The 21,548-nt window shown below is 38.5% G+C and overlaps 2 protein-coding genes across 2 annotated transcripts; both read left to right on the top strand.

Moving 5' to 3' along the window:
- The first annotated feature begins 8,516 nt into the window (after positions 1-8,516).
- LOC120281302 (putative receptor-like protein kinase At3g47110) lies at positions 8,517-9,608 on the top strand. The gene is made up of 2 exons (XM_039288159.1): positions 8,517-9,455; positions 9,555-9,608. The coding sequence occupies exons 1-2, from the start codon at positions 8,517-8,519 to the stop codon at positions 9,606-9,608; spliced, it is 993 nt and encodes a 330-aa protein (XP_039144093.1).
- A 115-nt stretch (positions 9,609-9,723) lies between these two features.
- LOC120281301 (receptor kinase-like protein Xa21) lies at positions 9,724-11,711 on the top strand. The gene is made up of 2 exons (XM_039288158.1): positions 9,724-11,266; positions 11,344-11,711. Exons 1-2 carry the CDS (start codon positions 9,724-9,726, stop codon positions 11,709-11,711), a joined length of 1,911 nt encoding a protein of 636 aa, XP_039144092.1.
- The last annotated feature ends 9,837 nt before the right edge of the window (positions 11,712-21,548 follow it).

The raw sequence follows: 21,548 nt of genomic DNA, 5'->3' as shown, positions 1-21,548 counted from the left end.
TGGTAGAATATTCCTCGCCACCCACAAAACCTCTGTTACATGTTCCTGCCCGTCGATCTAGCTCAGGGATACCTTCTCTTAGGGTCTCCCTCCCTATATCCGAAGCCATCATCCAATCTAAGGAAGACCTCAAGCGACGAGTTATAATCAAGGTTGTCTCTGGAAATGCGAGTGTTCAATCTCTCCATGATGCACTCCCGGCTCAACTGAAATCCGATTAGTGTGAAAATATCACTCCATTCGGAGACAACTTCATCCTCACACTCTTCACTGCTCGTGCTGCGATGGCAGTTGTTAAGAAGGGACATCTATCTTTCACCACCAAACACGGCCCTTGCACTGTAAAGCTCTCCCATTGGTCGCCGGAATTCGGCTCACATGCGATCCACGCCCGGCAACTACAAGCGGATCGAGGATATCTAATCTCCCACTTCATTCTTTGGGCCGGGACTCTATTGTAGCGATCTTGAAGCCTCTTGGAGATCTGATCTTCGTCCAAAGGAAGGATGATATCTCTCTTGAACACATGAGGGTTTTGGTGAGACTCTTATCACCCACCTTATTCCCCTTGGAGATAACTGTGGACGTGGGAGTGAGAAGCTTCATTGTCAAGCTTGAAGATGACGGCGTTCCAATCATTCTTTCGAAGATGGTTACCGGCCCTACTCCACAGAATATCCCGGCGGCTGCACACCCGTCTCGGCCGTCGATTTCTCAGTTTAAACCTCGTGTTCCCGCCGGGACTTCAGACATCTCTCTCTTGGCATCGGGGAGTCGGAGCTCCGATGAGAGAGCTTCGATGGTCCCCAGTTCCTCGTGAGAGAAAGCGAGGAAGGGACACACCGCTCATGCACAACGCCTACGTGAAGGCCGATGGTGTACATGACCATTGATGTGCATCGTGATCGGGGTCTCCTCGATCATTTTTGGACCTTTGTTGGTGGTCGATTCGCCTCGAGATCATAACTCTGATTCCCTCGATAATTCAATCAAAATTTTTATCTCAAAGGCGACTTGATTCAAAAAGAGATTTTTATTGCCTCGAGATGCATCTTCCACTCGAGATTCCCTCATCTCCTCCCACTGAGCATAACTTACCTCGGGATAGGATTGCTCCCAGCAGTACATCATGATGCTTCAATTCCTTTGAAGACTTTTGCCTCGGGATTTGAACTCCACTGAGATTATTTCTTCTTCTTCTAATGATTTGAACTTGCCTCGGGATAGGGAAAATATATTCATCTCATTAGATGAATCTTCCCAAACCATGTCTATTAAGTCCACTACCATTATGGCTAATAATTCTCCGATCATGGACATTTCACTAGAGATAATTCCTAATTCTCTAAATTGATTCTAAAGGCAAGGAGATCATTACTCCTTTGGAATCTACTAAATCTAATATTGAGGAGTTACCTATTCACTTGAAGCCCCTCACCGCAGTCGATTCATATTCACGAGGGATACAAATGGATTTTTCATCCATGGAGGTTGGTCCCCATGTACCTTGCATCAACTACGATAAATTCTACTCTCAGGACCCATCCCTTCCTAATTCCCCCTTGATTATTCACTCGGATGAAGAGTTGGTTGACTGGGGTGAAGATGATGATTTACCTTTTGATGCTATAACTGATGATGATCATATTTTGAGTAAGGAGCACCTCTCACAGTTAGAAACTGAAATTCAAAGGGATGACCTTATCTCTGAAAAATTGTTTGCCCCAGGGAATTCACTCCTTATTGAAAATGACACTTCTGTTGGTATGTTGGTTGAGACGATCCCTGACACTTCACAATCTATTAAGCAACCTGTCATCACTATCGCACAAAATCAGGTTCAGAAGCAAATCAGAAGAAGTGATCGACCTAAGAAACCTTCTGGTCGATGGAATGAAGATGCTGGGTTTATTCCTCACCCACCAAGATCGTCCAAGAAAAAAGCACCTGTTGATCCTCGGGACGGTACGTCTAATTCCTTTAATTCAGATGTATTTTCTTCTTGGACTGATTCTCAATTCTTTAATTATAGCAATGCATGCGGTGTTAAATTCCAAGGTTCCCCCAATCATAAGTTCAAATGCTTAGAAAAAGTTCGTAGACTTGAATCTGCTAGGGCTGGAACTTCTTTTTTCCCGTCTGGATCTCATTCGAGATCTAACTCCTAGGCTCCTTCAGTTGTTTTATGATTGTTTTCTGTTGGAACGTTCGTGGTCTTGGCAGACCCTCTAAACGCCACTTAGTTAAAGATATTATTTCTTCTTCACGTGCTGATATTGTTTGTTTACAAGAAACCAAACTTCATGATTGTCATTGTTCTATTTGGAGATCTATTGGTGGGTCGAGACTGAACTCTTTTGAGTTTCTCCCTGCCATAGGTACTACTGGTGGTATCATTATTGCCTGGGATGGCTCCCAAGCAAATGGTACCCTTATATTCAAAGGACAATTCTCCATTACTTTGGAATTCACAAATCTCTTTAATAACATTAAATGGGTTTGCACTAGTGTTTATGGACCTAATGCAGCTCCCATCAGAGTTGAATTCTGGAATGAGATCCGCACAGTTAAAAACTTACATGATTTACCCTGGTTAATCTGTGGTGATTTCAATACTTTATTTACACTGGATGATAAAAATAAAGGAGATTCTAACCTTAGGGATATTGCTAATTCACAAAAGCACCTAAGTGATCTCAATCTTATTGATCCTCCTTTATCTGGCCGTAAATTCACTTGGACTAATGCTCAATCAGATCCAATTTGGGTCAGATTGGATAGATTCATTTATTCACACAACTGGCCACTGTTTTTTCCTAATTCCTACCAAAGTACTTTACCTAGATTTGGCTCGATCATTCCCCCTATATACCTTGAATTTGGTAATCATTCACCCTAGAGCGTAATCTTCGAGTTAGAAAAATCTTGGTACACCAAAGCGATCAATTAGAAAAATTTAATTCATAATTGGTGGTCCCGAACATAACTTTGAGGGTCATGGAGCTTACATTATTTCTAAAAAACTTGCATTCCTGAAATTGAAGCTACGTCTGTGGGCCAAAGAAATCTTTGGAGCCTCCAATATTCACAAAAAATGTTTGCTCTCTGAACTTAATACACTTGATTCCTTACATGAAAGCGGACCTCTCTCTGAGGAAGATTCCAATCGTTTATCACTTATTCGTAATGATCTACACATCTTAATAAAACAAGAAGAGATTTATTGGAAACAACGTTCCCGTATTACTTTGGCTCAAAGAAGGTGATGCAAACACAAAATTTTTTCACCTTCTGGCTAATGGAAGAAGGAATAGAAACTTTATTCCACGCATCAATAGTAATGGAGTTGGATTGAAGGGAACCAAGAAATTGGGGAAGTTTTTTATCGAACATTTTTCAAACCCTACTTGGCACCCTCAATGACTCATCGCTTCATGTTCGATTGGCATTATCTATTCGATTACAAAGATAGTGTTGACCTTTCTTCTCTTGAAATTACGTTCTCCTCTGATGAGATTAAAAAGGCCGTGTTTGAGTTAAATGCGGATAAGTCCCCTGTGCCCGGATGGTTTCCCCAATATTCTTTTTCAAAAACACCTGGAGCCTAATTCGGGAGGATCTCTTCAAATTTTGTAGTGATTTTTATATTGGTTCCATTAACTTTGAACGTATTAATTGGGTACACATAGCTCTCATTGCTAAAACAAATGCCCCTTCTGAGGTCATAGATTTTAGACCCATCAGTCTCATCAATTCCACTTGCAAAATCATTTCCAAAATTCTTGCTTCAAGATTGAGTCGGAAAAATTGGGGAATTAGTTGATATTTCACGATCCGGATTCATTAAGGGTAGATGCATTGTCGATAACATCATTGTCGCCCGTGAAGTGATCTTTAATCTTCAAAAAGAAATTACTTGGCTTTGCTTTAAAGGTTGATTTTGCTAAAGCTTTTGATTCATTAGACTGGAATTTTCTTCTTGAAATTCTCAAAGCTAGAGGTTTTGGCAACCGTTGGATTTCTTGGATACACACCATCCTCAATCATCGCCAAAACACAAATTCTCATTAATGGAACACCTCGGGGTATATCCGATGCAAAAGAGGATTAAGACAAGGTGACCCTCTTTCTCCCCTCCTATTCGCCTTTAGCTACCGATCACCCTCAAAGTGCTATGTTCTACCATGCTATTAATTCTAGAGTCTTGGTTGGAGTTCAACTCGACCACTCTAACAAACGATCATCAATTACAATATGCAGATGATTTAATTGTTTTTTCTGCTGGTGGACATGATGATCTCAAAATCATTAAATTATTACTTTATCTCTTTGAAGGTTGTTCTGGTCTTTCAATTAATTTCTCAAAGAGCTGTCTTTACTCCACAAATTTTGGTTACCAACCTCACTCATCTTCAGCTATAATTCTCAATTGCAATAGGGATTGTCTACCCATTACATACCTGGGTGTTCCCCTCTCGTAGACGCCCCTAGGCGATGTGGATTGGACAAGATTAATTGATACCGTCCGCGATAGACTTTCACACCTGGAAAGCAATTTACCTTTCCCCGGGGGTCGACTTACTCTTATCAATTCTGTACTTTTCATCACTCGATGTACTCGGATGTCGAGATTCAAACTTCCAGCTTGGGTCATTCATGAGATTGATAAAATCAGAAGAGACTTCCTTTGGAAGGGCCCGGATCTGGGATCTAAGGGAATTAGATTAATTGATTGGAAAAGAATCTGTAGACCCTCGTAACATGGGTGGTTGGGGTATTTTTGGATTTACTGGGTCTTTAACAACGCGTTCTTTGGGTAAGTGGTGGTGGAAAAATTACAACAAAGCCGCTTTCTGTTGGACCAAGATAATCAATGCCAACTACGCTGATTAGAGAAACGCCCGGCATTTTTATACCATCAACCACCTAGAAATAAGTCTTTCTTCCGGGTCGAGAATTAATGCCATTCTACCCTCATTTTCGATCATGTATTATCAAATCAATTGGAGTGGTAACGATACACTTTTTCTCGGTTTGATAGATGGTTGAGAGGGTATTTTCTCCAAAAGATCGTTGGCCTTTACTCTTTTTGGAATGTTCTTTACCTTGGATTACGATCGACAATTTTTTTCATATTCTTAATTCCCGTGGTAATACTTTCACAACAACCTCCATGCATCGATTTTGACATAATTCAAAAATTATATTCGAATTGTTCTAATGATCAAGAGGATTCCCTTTCTCTGGTCATTGAATAGTAATGGAGCCTTCTCTGTCAAATCATACTACAACTTTCTTATTGATGGAGGAATCCGCAGTCAACTTCACTCCAAATTCTGGAAGATAAAATCACCTAGTAAAATAACCCCTTTTCATCATTGGCTTGCATGGGACAATAAAAATTCGACTCTTGAGAATCTTTTTAAAAAGGTTGTAATCCAAATGCCATCGACACATGTATACTATGTCATAGCAACTCGTAATCAGTGGACCACCTTTTTCATAAATTGTATTTTTCTCGGAAAAGAATCCGGGTCTTACTTTAAATGTTTATTAGATATTGATACTCTTCCTTCCTCGATCACTACTATCTCGGACCACCGGATCCCTTCTTTGAATCCTACTTCGAGGATTATCCCGGGATCTCCGCTCTAGAGCCATCTTCCGGAATATCTCGGGTCGAACGCATACAACCGCTTTTTAATCAAATTCAGGTCTCCCACTTTTTTTCTACTCTTTACAAAAACATGACTAATTTGCTTCTTTTCTTGGATTTTGCAGACGCTGAAGCCCTTCAAACGAGAACCCTCGGGATCGTCGCTCGAGAGGATTAAAAGATCCCTTAATTTCCTAAGCTCTAGATCAACCGATCCCGCTGGGGATTCCGTGCATACTTCTAGTCAGGAGTAATCCGCTCTCGTTGTTGCTGGACAGGCCTGTGTCTCCTGATGGTTGACTTCGCCGGCCCGGCTTGTTTTAGTTTCTCTCCTTGTCTTTTCTGTTTTTTCTTTTTCTTCGCTCGATTTGTTTTTCCTCATTCCTCGGTGAGGAAAAACTAGTCTTTTATTTTATCTTTTGTCTGGTACTTTAATTTTCTTTTGTACTTGTTGTTCACCGTTATCTTCTATCTTTTCTAATAAATCTGTGGTTTATCCACTTTATTCAAAAAAAAAAATAAAAAATAAAATAGGTAAATCATTTATTTATTAAAAGAAGAGAACTCAGTAACAAAGCGTAACAAGAAAAACAAAAACAACAACAAACAAGACAAACATCAAACAAACAGAGACGAGAACACAAAGCATGACTAGTATAGAAGACAACGACAAATTTATTGTAAGAATTCCCGTTTTCATTATGTAAATTTTACTTCATTGATAATTTATCAAATTAATTAAGTTTATTTTTGTTTGATAAAAGTGAACAAACCAATAATTTATTGAAATGAAAAACAATTAGTACAAAAAAATAACAAATTAAACAAACAGTAAATTAGAAAAGAAAAACATGAAAAAAGGAAAAACGCTAGGACCAAATAGAGTTAGGAGGCCATGTGATGCACTCCTGAAGTCCATACATTAAAAAAAAAAAATAAAAATAAAAATAAAAAAAAGAAGAAGACGAGAGCAAGCCCTAGCTGAGAAGATGAAATCCGGGGAAAAGTGACAAAGATTTACTCATGCTGTCAAAGATGTGGATCACTCATGATGTTATTATACTAAAATTATTTATATGTTTTTTGTCTGGATTTATGCCGCTATGAACCCGCATTATCAAATACCTACTTACTCAATCCAGAACCTTAAGCGCTCTCTTATCTTCATAAGTGAGTGACCGATTGAACACACCAACATCACGGCAGAACCATCTCAAATTAGTTAAATTGTCTAATTCTTCTTTGGATATTTACTGTCAAAAAAATTAATAAATTGTGGTTTATCCACTTTATCAAAATATAAAAAAATTAATAAAAATAAATAGATCACAACTAAAGTTGGAGAATTTTATCATAACTCAAGCGTAATCTTGATTTTCTAGACCCATCCACTGATCCAAGTGACACCATACACAAAACCTTAGACTCGAGTTGACCTCTCTCACCCCTTCTATACAAAATAAAATGAATGATCAACCTGACATTTTTTGGGTACCCCTCATTCCTTCAACCATTAATGTTTGCCTCCATATTGGTTTTTCCTTCACTCATCGTGGACCGTGTGTGGTCTTCCTCATATTTATTAATTTTGATTTTTTATCCTTTTATTCATTTTGGTTTTTTCCTTGCCGCTACTTCTTTATTTTTTATTTTTTTTTGAATAATAGACGACAAGTTTCCTTTTTTTTTATGAATATAAACAAGATCTAAACAAAGATTGGAACCCTGGGATATATAAGATATGTATAAGTATAAGAATAGTATAAAAAAATCCCCGAGGTGAACAAAGATGATATAAACAGATGACGGGAAGCAAGATCGCTGTGGGGAGAAGATTTGAACCCTACGACCTCCCCCTTACACTTTTAACGTCATACCATCGTGCCATTTTTTTATCTCCCCAACTTTTTATCCATTATAAGTAATGGTTAAGTTGTAGTTTATTTTTTTAAAAAAAATAAATATAAATAAACCACAATTTTATTAGAAAAAAAAAATTAAACAAAACAAAAATAATAAAATAAAAATAAAAATAAAAATAAAAATATATAGAAGTCTCTCATCAGAAGTGAGGCACACAAAAGAAAAAACAAAATAGAACAACAAAACAAATTTAAAAAAAAAAAACCAAGTTGTACTTCTGTTAAAAAACAAATAAATATTTTGTCAAATCCAATCACTATTTGAGTTCTTCTTATACTTTTTCATGAATGAATAGATCTCAAAGTGAAAATTCAAACCATATTTCATGAGATGAGATCACTTCGTAGACTAATGAAAACTAAGAAAGTCTCAAATTTCCTTTAATACAGGAGTAGATGCTCTTGATGTCGGTCTAAGTAGGCCTGAGATGTCAGATGGTATTTTTCGCCCACTTAGCTTCTTATCTTTATTTATTCTTTTTCTTGCTTTTGTTTTTCTGTTCTTCGTCACCTCTAGTGAGAGATGACTCTATCCTTGTACTTATTATTTATCCTTGTACTTCTGCATTTTATTTCAACAACTATGTGGTTTATCCATATTTATTTTAAAAAAAATTCCTTTAATACAAATTACTGTCAAACTTACCATGGATGGTTAACAGTGAAAACAAACCAACGAAGACCAAGATGAGTTGGATGAAAAGAATCGTACAGCATTAGGTCGTGGTCTAGGAGACAACATCATGATCACGAAAGGAGTATGAAAACAAGAAATAAATTTGATAATGGACTAGGAATACCAACACCTTAATTGTAGAAAACCAGCAACTTAATTATGAACTACAGGACCAGATTGCAACCTCTGATACTATAAATAACCTTGATAATAATGCTAAGCATCCCTGCGTTCTAATAGAGATTTTAACTAAGAAGCTAAAATGATTGTGCATCTCTTTGTTCTATTCCTCTGCTCAAAATTAGTAGTATTGTCTGGAGCCAGACTGCATGGAAATGAGAACGACCGGTTGGCACTTCTAGCTTTGAAGGAAGGACTAAAGCAAAATCCTAGCGGGGCTCTTAGCTCATGGAACAACAGTAACCATGTCTGTGACTGGGAGGGAGTGACATGCGGCAGCAAGCATCCAGAGAGAGTCATAGCTCTCAACCTAAGCAACCATGACTTGCAAGGCTCCATATCTCCATTCATAGGTAACCTTTCTTTTCTCAGAAAGATAGATCTCATGAACAACGCTCTCCAGGGAAATATCCCTGGTGAGTTAGGCCGGTTGCACAAACTGCAATTTCTCAATCTTGGCAACAATTCACTTCATGGTGCAATACCTGCCAACCTGAGCCATTGTTCCAGTCTCAAAACTATGGTATTAGAGTACAACCAACTTGGTGGTGCCATCCCTGTGGAGCTTGGATCAACACCAAAGCTTGAGTTGCTGGCTTTGGATAACAACAATCTCACTGGAGTTATTCCTCCTTCATTCGGGAATCTCTCTACTCTTATGTTATTCTCTTGCATGTATAATAATCTTCAAGGAAGCATACCAAAGGAGCTTGGCAAGCTTCCAAAACTAGAATTCTTTCAAGCATCAGCTAACACACTCACTGGTATGATTCCTTCCCAGTTGTTTAATCTCTCGTCCTTGTTTTACTTAAGTGTCGGTAAAAATCACCTCCATGGCACCCTTCCACCAAATTTAGGCATCCAACATATGAATCTCCAAGTCCTTTATTTAACCGACAATCAATTTAGTGGACCCATTCCTGCTTCATTGCCAAATGCCTCCAGTCTCCAGGAGATTGATTTATCACTAAACAATTTTAGCGGAAAAATTCCTAGCAACTTTGGGAGTTCACAGAGTCTAGTTAATATCCGTCTCACTGATTTTTTTTTTTGGGAAACATCAACTTGAAGCAAACAATGCTGATGATTGGAAGTTTCTTGATTCTTTGGCCAACTGCAGCCAGTCGCAAGTCCTGCTTTTGGGTTTCAATCAGCTAGCAGGCATATTCCCTAGCTCCATAGCCAACCTCTCAACCACACTACTACAGACTCTTAGCATTGCATTTAACCCAATAACAGGCAGTATACCTTCAGAGATACAAAACCTAGTTTATCTAAATGATTTACGTATGCCGTACTGTATTCTTACCGGTGAGATTCCAGATAGCATTGGAAAACTTGCTGGTTTGCAGTTGTTGAGCTTGCCTGGCAACCAGTTTACAGGGAAAATCCCCTCCTCCATTGGCAACTTGACTCTGTTGAACACCCTTTACTTGTTTGAAAATGGCTTAGAGGGTCCCATACCTGCAAGCATTGGGGAACTTCAGCAGCTAAGGCTCATGGTACTTCGCAGCAATAGGCTTAATGGAAGCATACCCAAAGAAGTGCTCAAACTCCCATACCTATCACAACAACTTGATCTGTCTGACAACTACTTGGAAGGACCTGTTCCCCTTGAGGTTGGTAGCTTAAAGAACCTCATGAGGTTGGCTATTAATGGGAACTTGTTGTCTGGTGAAATCCCCACAACACTTGACCAATGCCAGAGCATGGAATATCTCTTTTTGGATAACAACTTGTTTCAAGGAACCATCCCTTCAGCACTAACTCAAATGAAAGGACGTACAATGCTAGGCCTCTCAAACAACAGATTGTCAGGTGCCATTCCTCCATCATTTAGCAACCTAAGAGGCCTGCAAACGATGGATCTTTCAAACAATAACTTGTCAGGGTCCATCCCAGAGTCTTTACAAGACCTCCGTTCATTGATCTACTTGAACCTAACTAACAACCAGCTGACAGGCAAAGTACCAGTAAGAGGAGTATTTGGAAATTTCACTGGAATTTCAATCTTCGGAAACAAAGCCCTTTGTGGAGGCATTTCACAACTTCACTTGCCTGCATGCCCTAAGGAAGCAACTAAAAAGAGAAAAGAAAACCATCTTTGGCTTAAAATTTTCATCCCAATCAGTTCTTTTATGCTTTTGTTTGCCTTACTTGCACTTGCCCATCGGAAACATAAGGCAAGAAAGGCAAGCTCAATAAGGTCTCCACTGGAGGACAAATATCCTAGAATCACTTATGAAGAGTTGACAAAAATAACAGAAGGTTTCTCTTCAGAAAATCTCATTGGAAGTGGAAGATATGGTTCTGTGTACAGAGGAAGCCTGGATGAAGGAACAACTATGGTGGCTGTGAAGGTATTCAAACTTCAAGAAAGAGGTGCTTCCAAGAGTTTCTTAGCTGAATGCAATGCACTGAGAAGCATCCGGCATCGCAATCTCATCAAAATCATTACTTTGTGCTCAAGTGTTGATCACCAAAGCAGAGATTTCAAAGCTCTAGTCTTTGAATACATGCCTAATGGGAATTTAGAGACATGGCTACACCATGGAGACAACGAGCATCAACAATTGAATCACCTAAGCCTAATTCAAAGACTGAACATAGCAATTGGTGTAGCTGATGCATTGGATTATCTTCACCACAGCTGCCAGCCACCAGTCATTCATTGCGACCTAAAGCCGAGCAATGTCCTCCGTGACAATGACATGAATACTCACCTTGGTGACTTTGGGCTAGCGAAGTTACTCTCTGGAGGTGTGAGCAAATCCTTACAGGATTCAAGTAGCTCCATTGCCATCAAAGGAACAATTGGATATGTGCCTCCAGGTATTCTCCTAACTCTATCTCATATATTCCTATCTATGTTTTAGCACTCTGGAACCAATAACTATTTATGGATACAGAGTATGGAGCAGGAGTCCAGGTATCAACATCCGGGGATGTTTATAGCTACGGTATCATTCTTTTGGAAATCTTCACAGGAAAGAGACCTACAAATGATATGTTCAATGAGGGCATGAGCCTTCGCAACTTCGTTGAGACAGGGATTGCTTCAGGACAATATACTGAGATCATAGACCAAACAATTCTTTCAGACATAGAACTTGCTGAAGACAATAGCAATGAGCAGATGATGGGGATGAATGAATGCTTAATTTCAGTATTGAAGGTTGGTCTTGAATGCTCTGATCCAACACCAAGGGAGAGAATGAGTATGAATGATGTTGCGAAAAAGATGCAGACAATCCGAAATGCATACCTCAGACTATGAATGTTGGCATACCTATCAAATCAGCTGCAATTTGCATTATTGATTTCCTATCTATCTAATTTGGTGCAAATTCATAGAGAACACTTTGATTGTGAATTGTTGGATGAGATTATTATTATTATTATTATTATTATTTTTTGAAAAGGTGGATAAACCACTATATTAATAAAAGATAACACCTTCCACTAGATGTGGTAAGGATACAACCGAAACCCTAACCAAAAGGTACAACTAAAGACCAACAAAACAAGGAAACGAGGAACAACAGCCCTCCTCAAGGTCATTTGCAACAAGGCACCTATCCCTCGACCATGTCGTGAACCTCCACAGCAGGCTGGGTCGCACCACGAACCACACCGTTGGGCCCCAAGAACTCCAAGCTCCTCCGAATAGAGGTGATGTTCTCATTAACCTTCTCTCTAACTTTGTCGTCGACTTCCTTATCAATAAATAGCCCACTAGCGCACTCCATGTTCAGAGCCCGCATTCACGGGATCTAGCAATCCCCTCATCGCTTTTTAATCCCATGCGCTTGGCCCACATTACGGCCCACATCACAAAGAAGCAAGGGATCTTCAGGTTCCAATTCATTCTGGGCCGAACTGACTTGGTGCAGGATCCAATCCGAAACCACACAAATAATTGGGTCCGTCAGAACACGGGACCCAACATTCCCAAAGATCACATGCGCCCCCGCTTAGCCGACGATAAGTCTCACATGAGAAATCTTTCCCCATCGCTCATCCGCAAGGCTAGGAGAAACCTTGGACACCTTAGAGTCGCCACTGCTCTCTATCGGATTCACGGATCACACAATGCTCGACACGCCGAGCTCTCGACGATCGAGCCTCCAAACGCGTGCCACCATCTCGCCGGGCGTCCGAGCCGGTGCACGACCAATCGTCCCCCGAAAGCATCGCCTTGACCATCGGTCCAACTCCCCGGTGACCTTCGATGAACCTGCACCGTTGCTTGATCCCTGTGGGAGCGGCGCTCCAGCACAGCCCCACCATTATCACCACCGCAAGCAGCCAAACCATGCTCCTTCGATGTAGGCCTATCATGATCACTGTGGGAGCAGAGCTCCACCACAATATCCTTTACCGAAGTGGCACTATCAAGGTCACCCGACACCGACCGCGTCCCCAGTTCGACCGGGCGGGAGCTAAGCTTGACATGCCCCTTATCCCATGACGATAATATATTCTTCCCTCGAATCCCAACTCTTTTTCTCATCTTTTTCTTACCAAGAAGAACAGCAATAGGGCGAGCACACTCCTTTATTTGCTTGCCCGTCTCCTCCGGCGGGATATCATGAGTGAACATCTGCTCCTCTATGGCTCCATCCCTCGATCCGCTCACCCACTGCGCCTCAGACCATACCCGCTTCTGTTTAACAGCTCTTCCCTGCAGTACGCAATGCCCAGCAAGTCGACGCTCAGACATTTGGGACGACAGCATTTCAACTCCGGCATGAGAGCCAGGCTCCACCGTTTTCGGTCGGACCTCTACCAAGCTACCATGATTGCCGATATGGGAGCAAAGCTCTACCACTGTCATCGTCAAAAGCAACAACTCACTATCATCACTTGGAGCCACTTGATGATACATCATCTCCTCCTCGTCCCAAGGAAACTGCTCCAACGGAACCAACAGCCCATTTTCCTCCTCCGCCTCATCACCAAATGTCCAGGGAAAACCTTTAACTTCATCACGAGTGGAAGACAAGATACCAATTGGAGCAAAGAAACCTAATCCGTCCGACGAGAAGCAAAGGCGAACGTCGCCCTGCATCTTGTTAGACTAATATTAATGGTGTTGGATGAGATTACTGAATCTCAAGCTCTTGTATTCATGAATTTCTAGTTATCTTGAATAAGATCTATGAATAAATGCAAATAAGAATAAAAACCTAAAATTAGCACTAAAAGGCATGGATTTATTAGTTCAAAATAGCAAAAACAAATCTATTTGATGAACACAATCAAAATTGAAACACAAAATCATCAGATTCAACATACTCCAAATGGAAAACAAAGCAGAGATGTAGAATTACCTCGAGAGAAGATGAATCGAGGAAATTGCCAGCAACGGAGTAACTCCGATGAGAGATTGAGACCCCAACTGCACCATTGAATTCAAATGCCTGGATTTTTCTTTTTTCTTTTTTTTTATTCATTGATTTCACTTGTTTTGGCTCGAAAGAAAGAGTGAAACAGACCTAAAAACCATTAAATATTTTATTATTTTATTTAAATAAGAATTCTTAATTTTTACCTCTTAGAGGCCCAAAATTTATTTCAATGTCCAAGTCAGGCTAAAGCCTATATATAGAGAGAGAATACATAATCTAGGGATGTCCTAAGAACGTCCCAGATTTACAAGAGGCAGAAATACAGAGAAAATGAGAGATATAAGAACAAGTGGGCTGATGAACAGTTGAATGAACAGTCAAAAAACCTGTACTTGTACCCAACTGGTGGGTATGGTCTTCTTTGTTGGGTTTTTTGGAAATCAAATTCAACGGCAGCAATTGATCGAACTACGATGTTAATAATGATTGGACGATTCAAATCAAAATACTGTGCATCCAACTTTTCACTATACCACTGTTCCTAAGCACAGTAAACTAAATGAAAAGTTTCTGGCACTGTAGTATAAATGATCAAAAGCATTGGGTGTGAATCCAACGGTCATGACCAATGTTCATAGATTTCAAATTCTATGAACAATGTTCCTAGTTGACGATCCCTCAGATATATATACATTATATTTAGATGAAAATTAATCCTTCAAGTTCTTTGTACTTGCCCGTTTCAACTAAATTAAGAAATTTAGTTAAAATTAGTTAGTAATCTATAAATTATAAAAATTATATCAACTTTTCAAAATTACATTTATTTAAAATATACTTTAAAAAAATGTGTAGTTGAATATAATTTATTGGAAAAATTACCTTTATTTAAAATATACTTTACAAAGAATGGCGATCACACTCTCAACTACAGTCGGCCTGTTTGGCGAGCGCTGCTCCCGGGGGTTTGATAAACTTGGAAGAGATGACTTGTCCGGTGAGCAATGCTCCCAGGATCTCGCTGATGCAGAGGAAAGAGACCCGACGAGTGAGCGCAGCTCCGGGGGTTAAGAAGGGATCTACGGGTATGTTGCTTGCTAGCAACATGGTCTCCGACAACTGGAGTGGGAGTGACGACGTTGGTGGAGCTGAAAAACCTTGGATCGGTGGTCCATTGCTAGAAAAGCAGACCGCCAATCTCAAGTGTAACCCCAACGGTCGATTGGGGTTGCATGCCTCAGATTATGCGTCAAACTTTGTAAAATAAAAAGGAGCTAGCAGTGAGAAAAGAGAGATATGTTTCAATGATTATGTTAAAGCATACATATAAAGATACAACAAAAATAGTAAACTAATTCTAAGGCTATACAATAGTTGTGATCCCCTTTTTGTGGGATTTGAATAAAACTAATTTAGGTAAAGAAGTAAAGAAAAGAAAACAAATATTTACGATCAATACAATATTACCAATATAAGATATTTCCTAATACTCCCCCTCAAGAAGGTGTGTGAATTAGATGTCGATTCGAGGCTGTAGCGCAACACGCCCGCCCTAATCAAAAATGGGCGGGATCGGGTTGAGTTATAGTCCCACCCAGAGGCGGGGCTTAAATGGGCCAACCCGCGGGCCGTGGGTTGGGCGGGGCGGGCAGCGGGTTGGGCAGGGCGACCATGGCCCCTCTAATTTATATATAATATATTTTATATAATTTATATATATATATATATATATATATATATATATATATATATATATATATATATATATATATATATTGATATTGACATATTGTTAAGGATTTAAATTTTGTGATTGTAATGGATGTTTTTATTTTGTGATTTGTTAATTTTGCTAAATTTTTGTTGATTGTAATGGATGAATGTTATAATTGTAATAGATGTTTTATCTTGTGGTTTTTGTTGTTTTTTTTTAAAATTTTGTTGATTGTAATTTTGTAATAGATGTTTTTATTTAGAGATTTTGTAATTATTGTTGATTTTGTTAGGCTTTGAATATTATAATGGATGTTTTTATTTTGTTAATTATTGTATGTTTTAATTTTTAATTTAGTTTTTTTTATGAATTTATAATGAATGTTTCAATGTTTCATATATTACAACATTTATAAAAATAAAATAAATTAATTATTTTGATTTTTTGACGGGCCGGCCCGCCCAACCCACAACCCAAAACGGATTGGGTTGGGTTGGCATTTTGCCGGCCCGCCAAATGGCGGATTTTGGCGGGCCGCGGGCCGGCCCGCCCTGCCAGCCCATTTTGACTGCTCTAGTGTGAATGTCATGAAGTCCCAACTTGTTGCGCAAATTCACAAATTGATCCTTTTCTAAAGCCTTTGTAAATATATCCGCTAGTTGTGAGTTTGAAGATACATAGGAAAGCTTAATTGCTCTGGTTTGTATCTTTTCTCGTACAATATGACAGTCTATTTAAATGTGTATTATACGTTCATGAAAAACAAGATTAGCTGCAATGTGCATGGCAGCTTGATTATCACAAAATAGTGATGCAGGTTTTGTCTGAAGAGCCTTCAAGTCATGCAATATATAGCATAACCAAGTTAGTTCCAAACATGCACCAGCCATAGCTCGTTATTCAGCCTCAGCTGATGATCTAGAGACATTGTCTCTAGAAACACAAAAATTAAGAATTCTTATTTAAATAAAATAAGAAAATATTTAATGGTTTTTAGGTTTGTTTCGCTCTTTCTCTCGCGCCAAAACAAGTGAAATCAATGAATAAAATAAGAAAAGGAAAAAGAAAAATCGAGGCATTTGAATTCAATGGTGCAATTGGGGTCTCAATCTCTCATCGGAGTTACTCTGTTGCTGGCGATTCCCTCGATTCATTTTCTCTCGAGGTAATTCTACATCTCTGTTTTGTTTTCCATTTGGAGTATGTTGAATCTAATGATATGAGAGAATTTTTGATAAAAATGCAATATCCTGTAACTGATCTTCTTGTGGCACGACAACCTCCCCAATCCGAATCACAAAAGGCTTTTAAAGTCAAACCGTTGTTAGAAGAAAATAATAATCCTTGACCAGGTGTACCTTTGATGTATTTGAGGATTCGGGTAGCAGCATCCCAATGAGATGTTCTAGGCTCTTGCATGAATTGGCTTAATGTGTGCACTGAATAGACAATATCTGGTCTTGTTACTGTTAAATAGATCAATTTTCTAACCAATCTTCTATATTTTGTTGGATTATTAAGCAAAGTTCCATTAGTTGGAGTGAGTTTTAAATTTTGCTCCATTGGAAAGTTGTCGGAACGTGCACCCAAAAGTCCCAAATCTTGAAGGATATCTAATGCATACTTTCTTGTGACATAAAAATGCCTTGTTTGGATCGTGAGAATTCAATACCCAAAAAGTATTTCAAGTTTCCAAGATCTTTGATGCGGAGGTATTTGAAAAGGAATTCTTAAAGGCATTTCATTTCATGCAGATAATTTCATGTGAGAAGTACTTCATCAACATATATAAGAATCACTGTAAATGAAGTACCTTTAGCCTTGGTAAAAAGTGAATAATCATCCTTCGATTGTTGATAACCAGCCTTCCGAATAGTGTCTGAAAATGTGGAGAACCAATTCCTCGATGCTTGTTTAAGTCCATAAAGAGACTTATTGAGCCGACATGCAATGTTCTCCCCCTGTCGGTGAAGACCAGGTGGAGGTTCCATGTAGACAATTTCATGTAAGTCACCATGAAGGAAGGCATTTTGAACTAATTGGTGGATCTGCCAATGACGAGCAGCAGCAACCGGAAGAAGACATTGAAGTGTTGTAACCTTTACAGTCAGTGAAAATGTTTCTTGATAGTCAATGCCTTCAACTTGATTATATCGACGAATAGCTTGATAGTGTCACCCATGAGCAAATTAATTTCAAATGAGAAAATGAAGGTGGCTAATGTGAAGCCGCCACTTGGCAGACAACAGATTGATCAGGAGATTGTGTCGCCCATGTGCATGTAAAATTCCAATGATAACATGAAGGTAGCCAATGTGAAGCCGCCACTTGGCACACAACTGGTGGATCATGATATGGTGTCTCCCATGTGCATGCCAAATCCCAATGAAAATAGAGAAAACCTTTTGATTTCATTTGGGTCCCTTCATTTAGACCACTCGGATTGTATTGGGCTTCAAGAAATAGGCCGTGTTTAATGAGTATAATTTGCACTCAATTTATAGACCTTCATTAACTCATAATAAATTAAATTTGAATTATTTTGAACCAATTTTACTCCTAATCTTATTATTATTGCATTGTAGGAAAGAAAGAGAATGATTTGAAGGAAGAACATGTAAAAAGCACAAAATTGGAGGAAGAAAAGCAAAGTTTCAACAAAGAAGGAACAAGCAAAATAGAAAATCTAGCGCCTAGGCGCTAGCATGCAGCGCTACAACATCAAGAGGTGCAAAACAAAAAGTATAGCGCCTAGGCGCTACAGTCTTTGCCGCCTAGGAGCTACCCTGATTTTTATGTTATAAAAGGAGCTAGGGTTGAGATAAAAAAGGAGAATTTCGGAGATCAAGAGACCGGGAGCAAAGATTCGGAGTGGATTCATTGCCAGGCTTTAGTTTTTAGTTTTTCTTTGTTTATTTGATTATGAACCTTATTCATATGTCGAACTTTGCAATTATTATGTTCTAAATACTTTTTCTAGGGCTACGATGTAGCTAGACTATGAAACCCTAGATTCATCTTTGTTTAATTTAATTGATGCTTGTTTCAAGACTATGTTGGATATTTTAATCTATGCTTAATGCTTGTGATTGCTTGATCACCAATTGCATGATTATTAATTTGATTTGAGACCAAGAGGTGATAATTGAATTAGGTCTTGGTTGAAATATCGTACAATCATCATAAGATAGAGATATTTATGAGGTTGTATGCATCATTATAAATTTCTAAAGCTTAATGAGTTCCATAGTTTCACAATTATCTCAGAGATGATGTTAACTTATCTAGTGGAATATGCTGTTGATTCTTGAGAAAGATCAATATGTAATTTAGGAAAATTTGATGATAACATAAGAAACAAACATTGATTGATTGAATTAGATGATCTAGGTGGAATTAGTCTAGGTGAACTCAAAAACCCTAGAATCTCTTGACATTGATTTCCTCTTATCTCTCTATCTCTCTCTCTCTCTCTAGTCCTTGAATTAGATTTTCTAAACTAAATCTTTTCAACCTCATTAGTAAAGTAGAATTAGGGTTACCGATTTTGGTAATTAATAAACTCAATCCTCGTGGGACGATACTCTCTTATCATTATATTACTTGTTTACGATAGTGTACACTTGCGTTATATAAATCACAACCAACAGTGTTGATCCAATTGGGCCATCCATCAGCAAGTAAAACTCGGAGGCTAATTTGGAGCCCATTTCTCTGGGTTGTCCTAATGATAATGAAGATTCACCTGAATATGATCGCCCCCACCATGGTGGAAGCGGTATTAGCTCGTTGGCTTTGGATGGCCGTCAGGATGTTAGTTCTTTGTCAAGTCATGCTAGTTACCATGTCAAACCAGTGGGCTCTCCATCTTCGGTGCTATCTCTGAGGAGACGTGACAACACAAGGAGTCATGCTACCCACTACCGATGTGTTGTAAGGATAGTAATCTACCCTGTGACTGGCAGCTCTTTCACCGCAGACACCGAATCAGGAGTGATGCCATGTGTCCAAGCAGTTTCAGGTCAACCGTTGGATGCTACTATTTCGGAGGTGGATACTCCCGCGGCTGTGGTGGCGTTATGTGAAGTTGGACACTTTTCCACTTGTGGTGCAGCCACGTGTCCAAGAGAAGGAGATTTTCACCCAAGTCTCACTTGCCTTTGGTGGGCCATTTGTCTTGGAGCCCAATGTTAAGTTAACCCCCTTAATCCCATCAATTGTCTGGATTGGGTTAGACGCTGTTGCAGAACACCTATGATCTTCCAAGAAGAAACAAGAGTAGGGAAATCCAGTAGAGGCCCGTCATGCTAAAAGAGCAAATTTAGACAACTCCATCAGTAGTGTTCGGCACAGTGTGGTGTTGATGGAACCATGTGATGACGTTGCCAGTGGGAGCACAACAGGCATGGCGAACTCCGATCTGTCAGGAGACTAGCCTGCCTACCTGTCACTCCATCCGGTGGGAGTTTTATGCACTGGTCGTTATCTTTTATCTTTATGTTTTTCTCTTTGTGTTGTTCTCTTGTCCACTTCTAGTGGATGTTTGTTTGAATGAATGTGGTTTATCCACCTTTCTAATATATATATATATATATATACATAATTTATTGGAAGTTGTAGAATTACATTAAATATAAATGGTACATTTGGAAAAATAATATTTAATATTTCACAAATTTTTTAAATGGACAAGTAAAAAAAAACAAAGAAAAACCTCTAAAATGAGACAAGTAAAAATGAATCGGAAGAAATATATAAGAAGCCCATGTGGCATACGGAGTGGTGAAGGTTCGAATCTTTGTTGAAGGAATTAACTCGAGTGATGTTGCAACCCCACTCATGTGTGCCCACGAGATGAGGATACGTTCAAGACAATTACTCATACGCGCAGATTCCTTAACAGCCATGTTCAAGACAGTAACTCGCATGTGATAGAAATGCTAATAGGTGTTTGTCGTTTTTGTTAAAATATATATATATATTTAAGAATATAATATTTTAGTGTAATATTATATATTTTATGGAAATGATTTTTTTTTTTTTGGTTATTAAGCTTTTAATTAAAGAGTTTAGAATCTTTAGGTGGCATTTTAATCAAATGGTAATGATTTATTTCACAATTAATTTTCAATTTGTTTGAGAATAGAAAGATTGTTTGTTGATTTTTTTTTTCTTTTAAAATATTGCATGATTTTTAATTGTCTTTCTTTGGATTGCTAATATGATATATCCACTTCTTTGTTATATATTTTAAAAGTTAAATAGTTTTCAAATCATTGTAAAAAAAAATACATATAATAGAACAAAATGGTTGATAAGGATACATATATTGATTTATAAAGGCTAATGAGAGATAATAATCTGTGGAACAACTATTATTTTTTAATTGTTATTTTTAGAATGTTGCAACTTTTTTTTAGTAAGTATTAAGAGAAATTTTTTTTTAAAAAACAAGTATTTAGAGGACTATAAATAACCCTTTTTACAAATATTAAAAGATATATTTTGGATGCGTGCATTTTGAATGATTTAAGTATTCATAATTTATGAGTTTTTATAATGCAAATTCTAGAAGAGTTGCTCTTAATTCATTGTGATTTATTTAAAAAAAAAATCTAAAAGAGTGAGGATTTTTTTTTTTGAATAAAGTGGATAAACCACGAATTTATTAGAGAAAAAGAAAGCAAAGTACAAAAAGCGAAGCGATAAACATAAGAGCGAAGGAAAATATTGAAGTTCTCACGGAGATGAGGGAAAAGCGATGAAACATAAAGAACTAGGAAAGCAAGAAAAAAAGATAGGGAGGAGGCTGAAGTCGTGAGTCGACCATCCGGAAACACGAGGCACGCTCGAGGAGGGAGAGCGAATTACTCCCGAGGTCGAGTTTGGCCTAAATCGCCATTGGAGTCCAGTGGATCCGGAGCTCGGGAAGTTTAAGGAGCACTTGATCTTCGAGTAACCTCTGCGACTTCCTGGCGGTGGGGAACCAAGTCTGCAGAAATCCAAGAAAGAGTCATATTAGCAGTCTTAAATATAATTAAAGATCGGG

The sequence above is a fragment of the Dioscorea cayenensis genome, chromosome 17, assembly GCF_009730915.1.
Source record: "Dioscorea cayenensis subsp. rotundata cultivar TDr96_F1 chromosome 17, TDr96_F1_v2_PseudoChromosome.rev07_lg8_w22 25.fasta, whole genome shotgun sequence".
NCBI classification, from domain to species: Eukaryota; Viridiplantae; Streptophyta; class Magnoliopsida; order Dioscoreales; family Dioscoreaceae; genus Dioscorea; species Dioscorea cayenensis.
This window is presented reverse-complemented; position numbering and strand designations above follow the sequence as displayed.

Coding starts and splice junctions, on each gene's coding strand:
- LOC120281302 (XM_039288159.1), top strand. CDS start 8,517: ATGATTGTGCATCTCTTTGTTCTATTCCTCTGCTCAAAATTAGTAGTA. Junction 9,456..9,554: donor TTGGGAGTTCACAGAGTCTA/GTTAATATCCGT, acceptor GGCCAACTGCAG/CCAGTCGCAAGTCCTGCTTT.
- LOC120281301 (XM_039288158.1), top strand. CDS start 9,724: ATGCCGTACTGTATTCTTACCGGTGAGATTCCAGATAGCATTGGAAAA. Junction 11,267..11,343: donor AATTGGATATGTGCCTCCAG/GTATTCTCCTAA, acceptor TTATGGATACAG/AGTATGGAGCAGGAGTCCAG.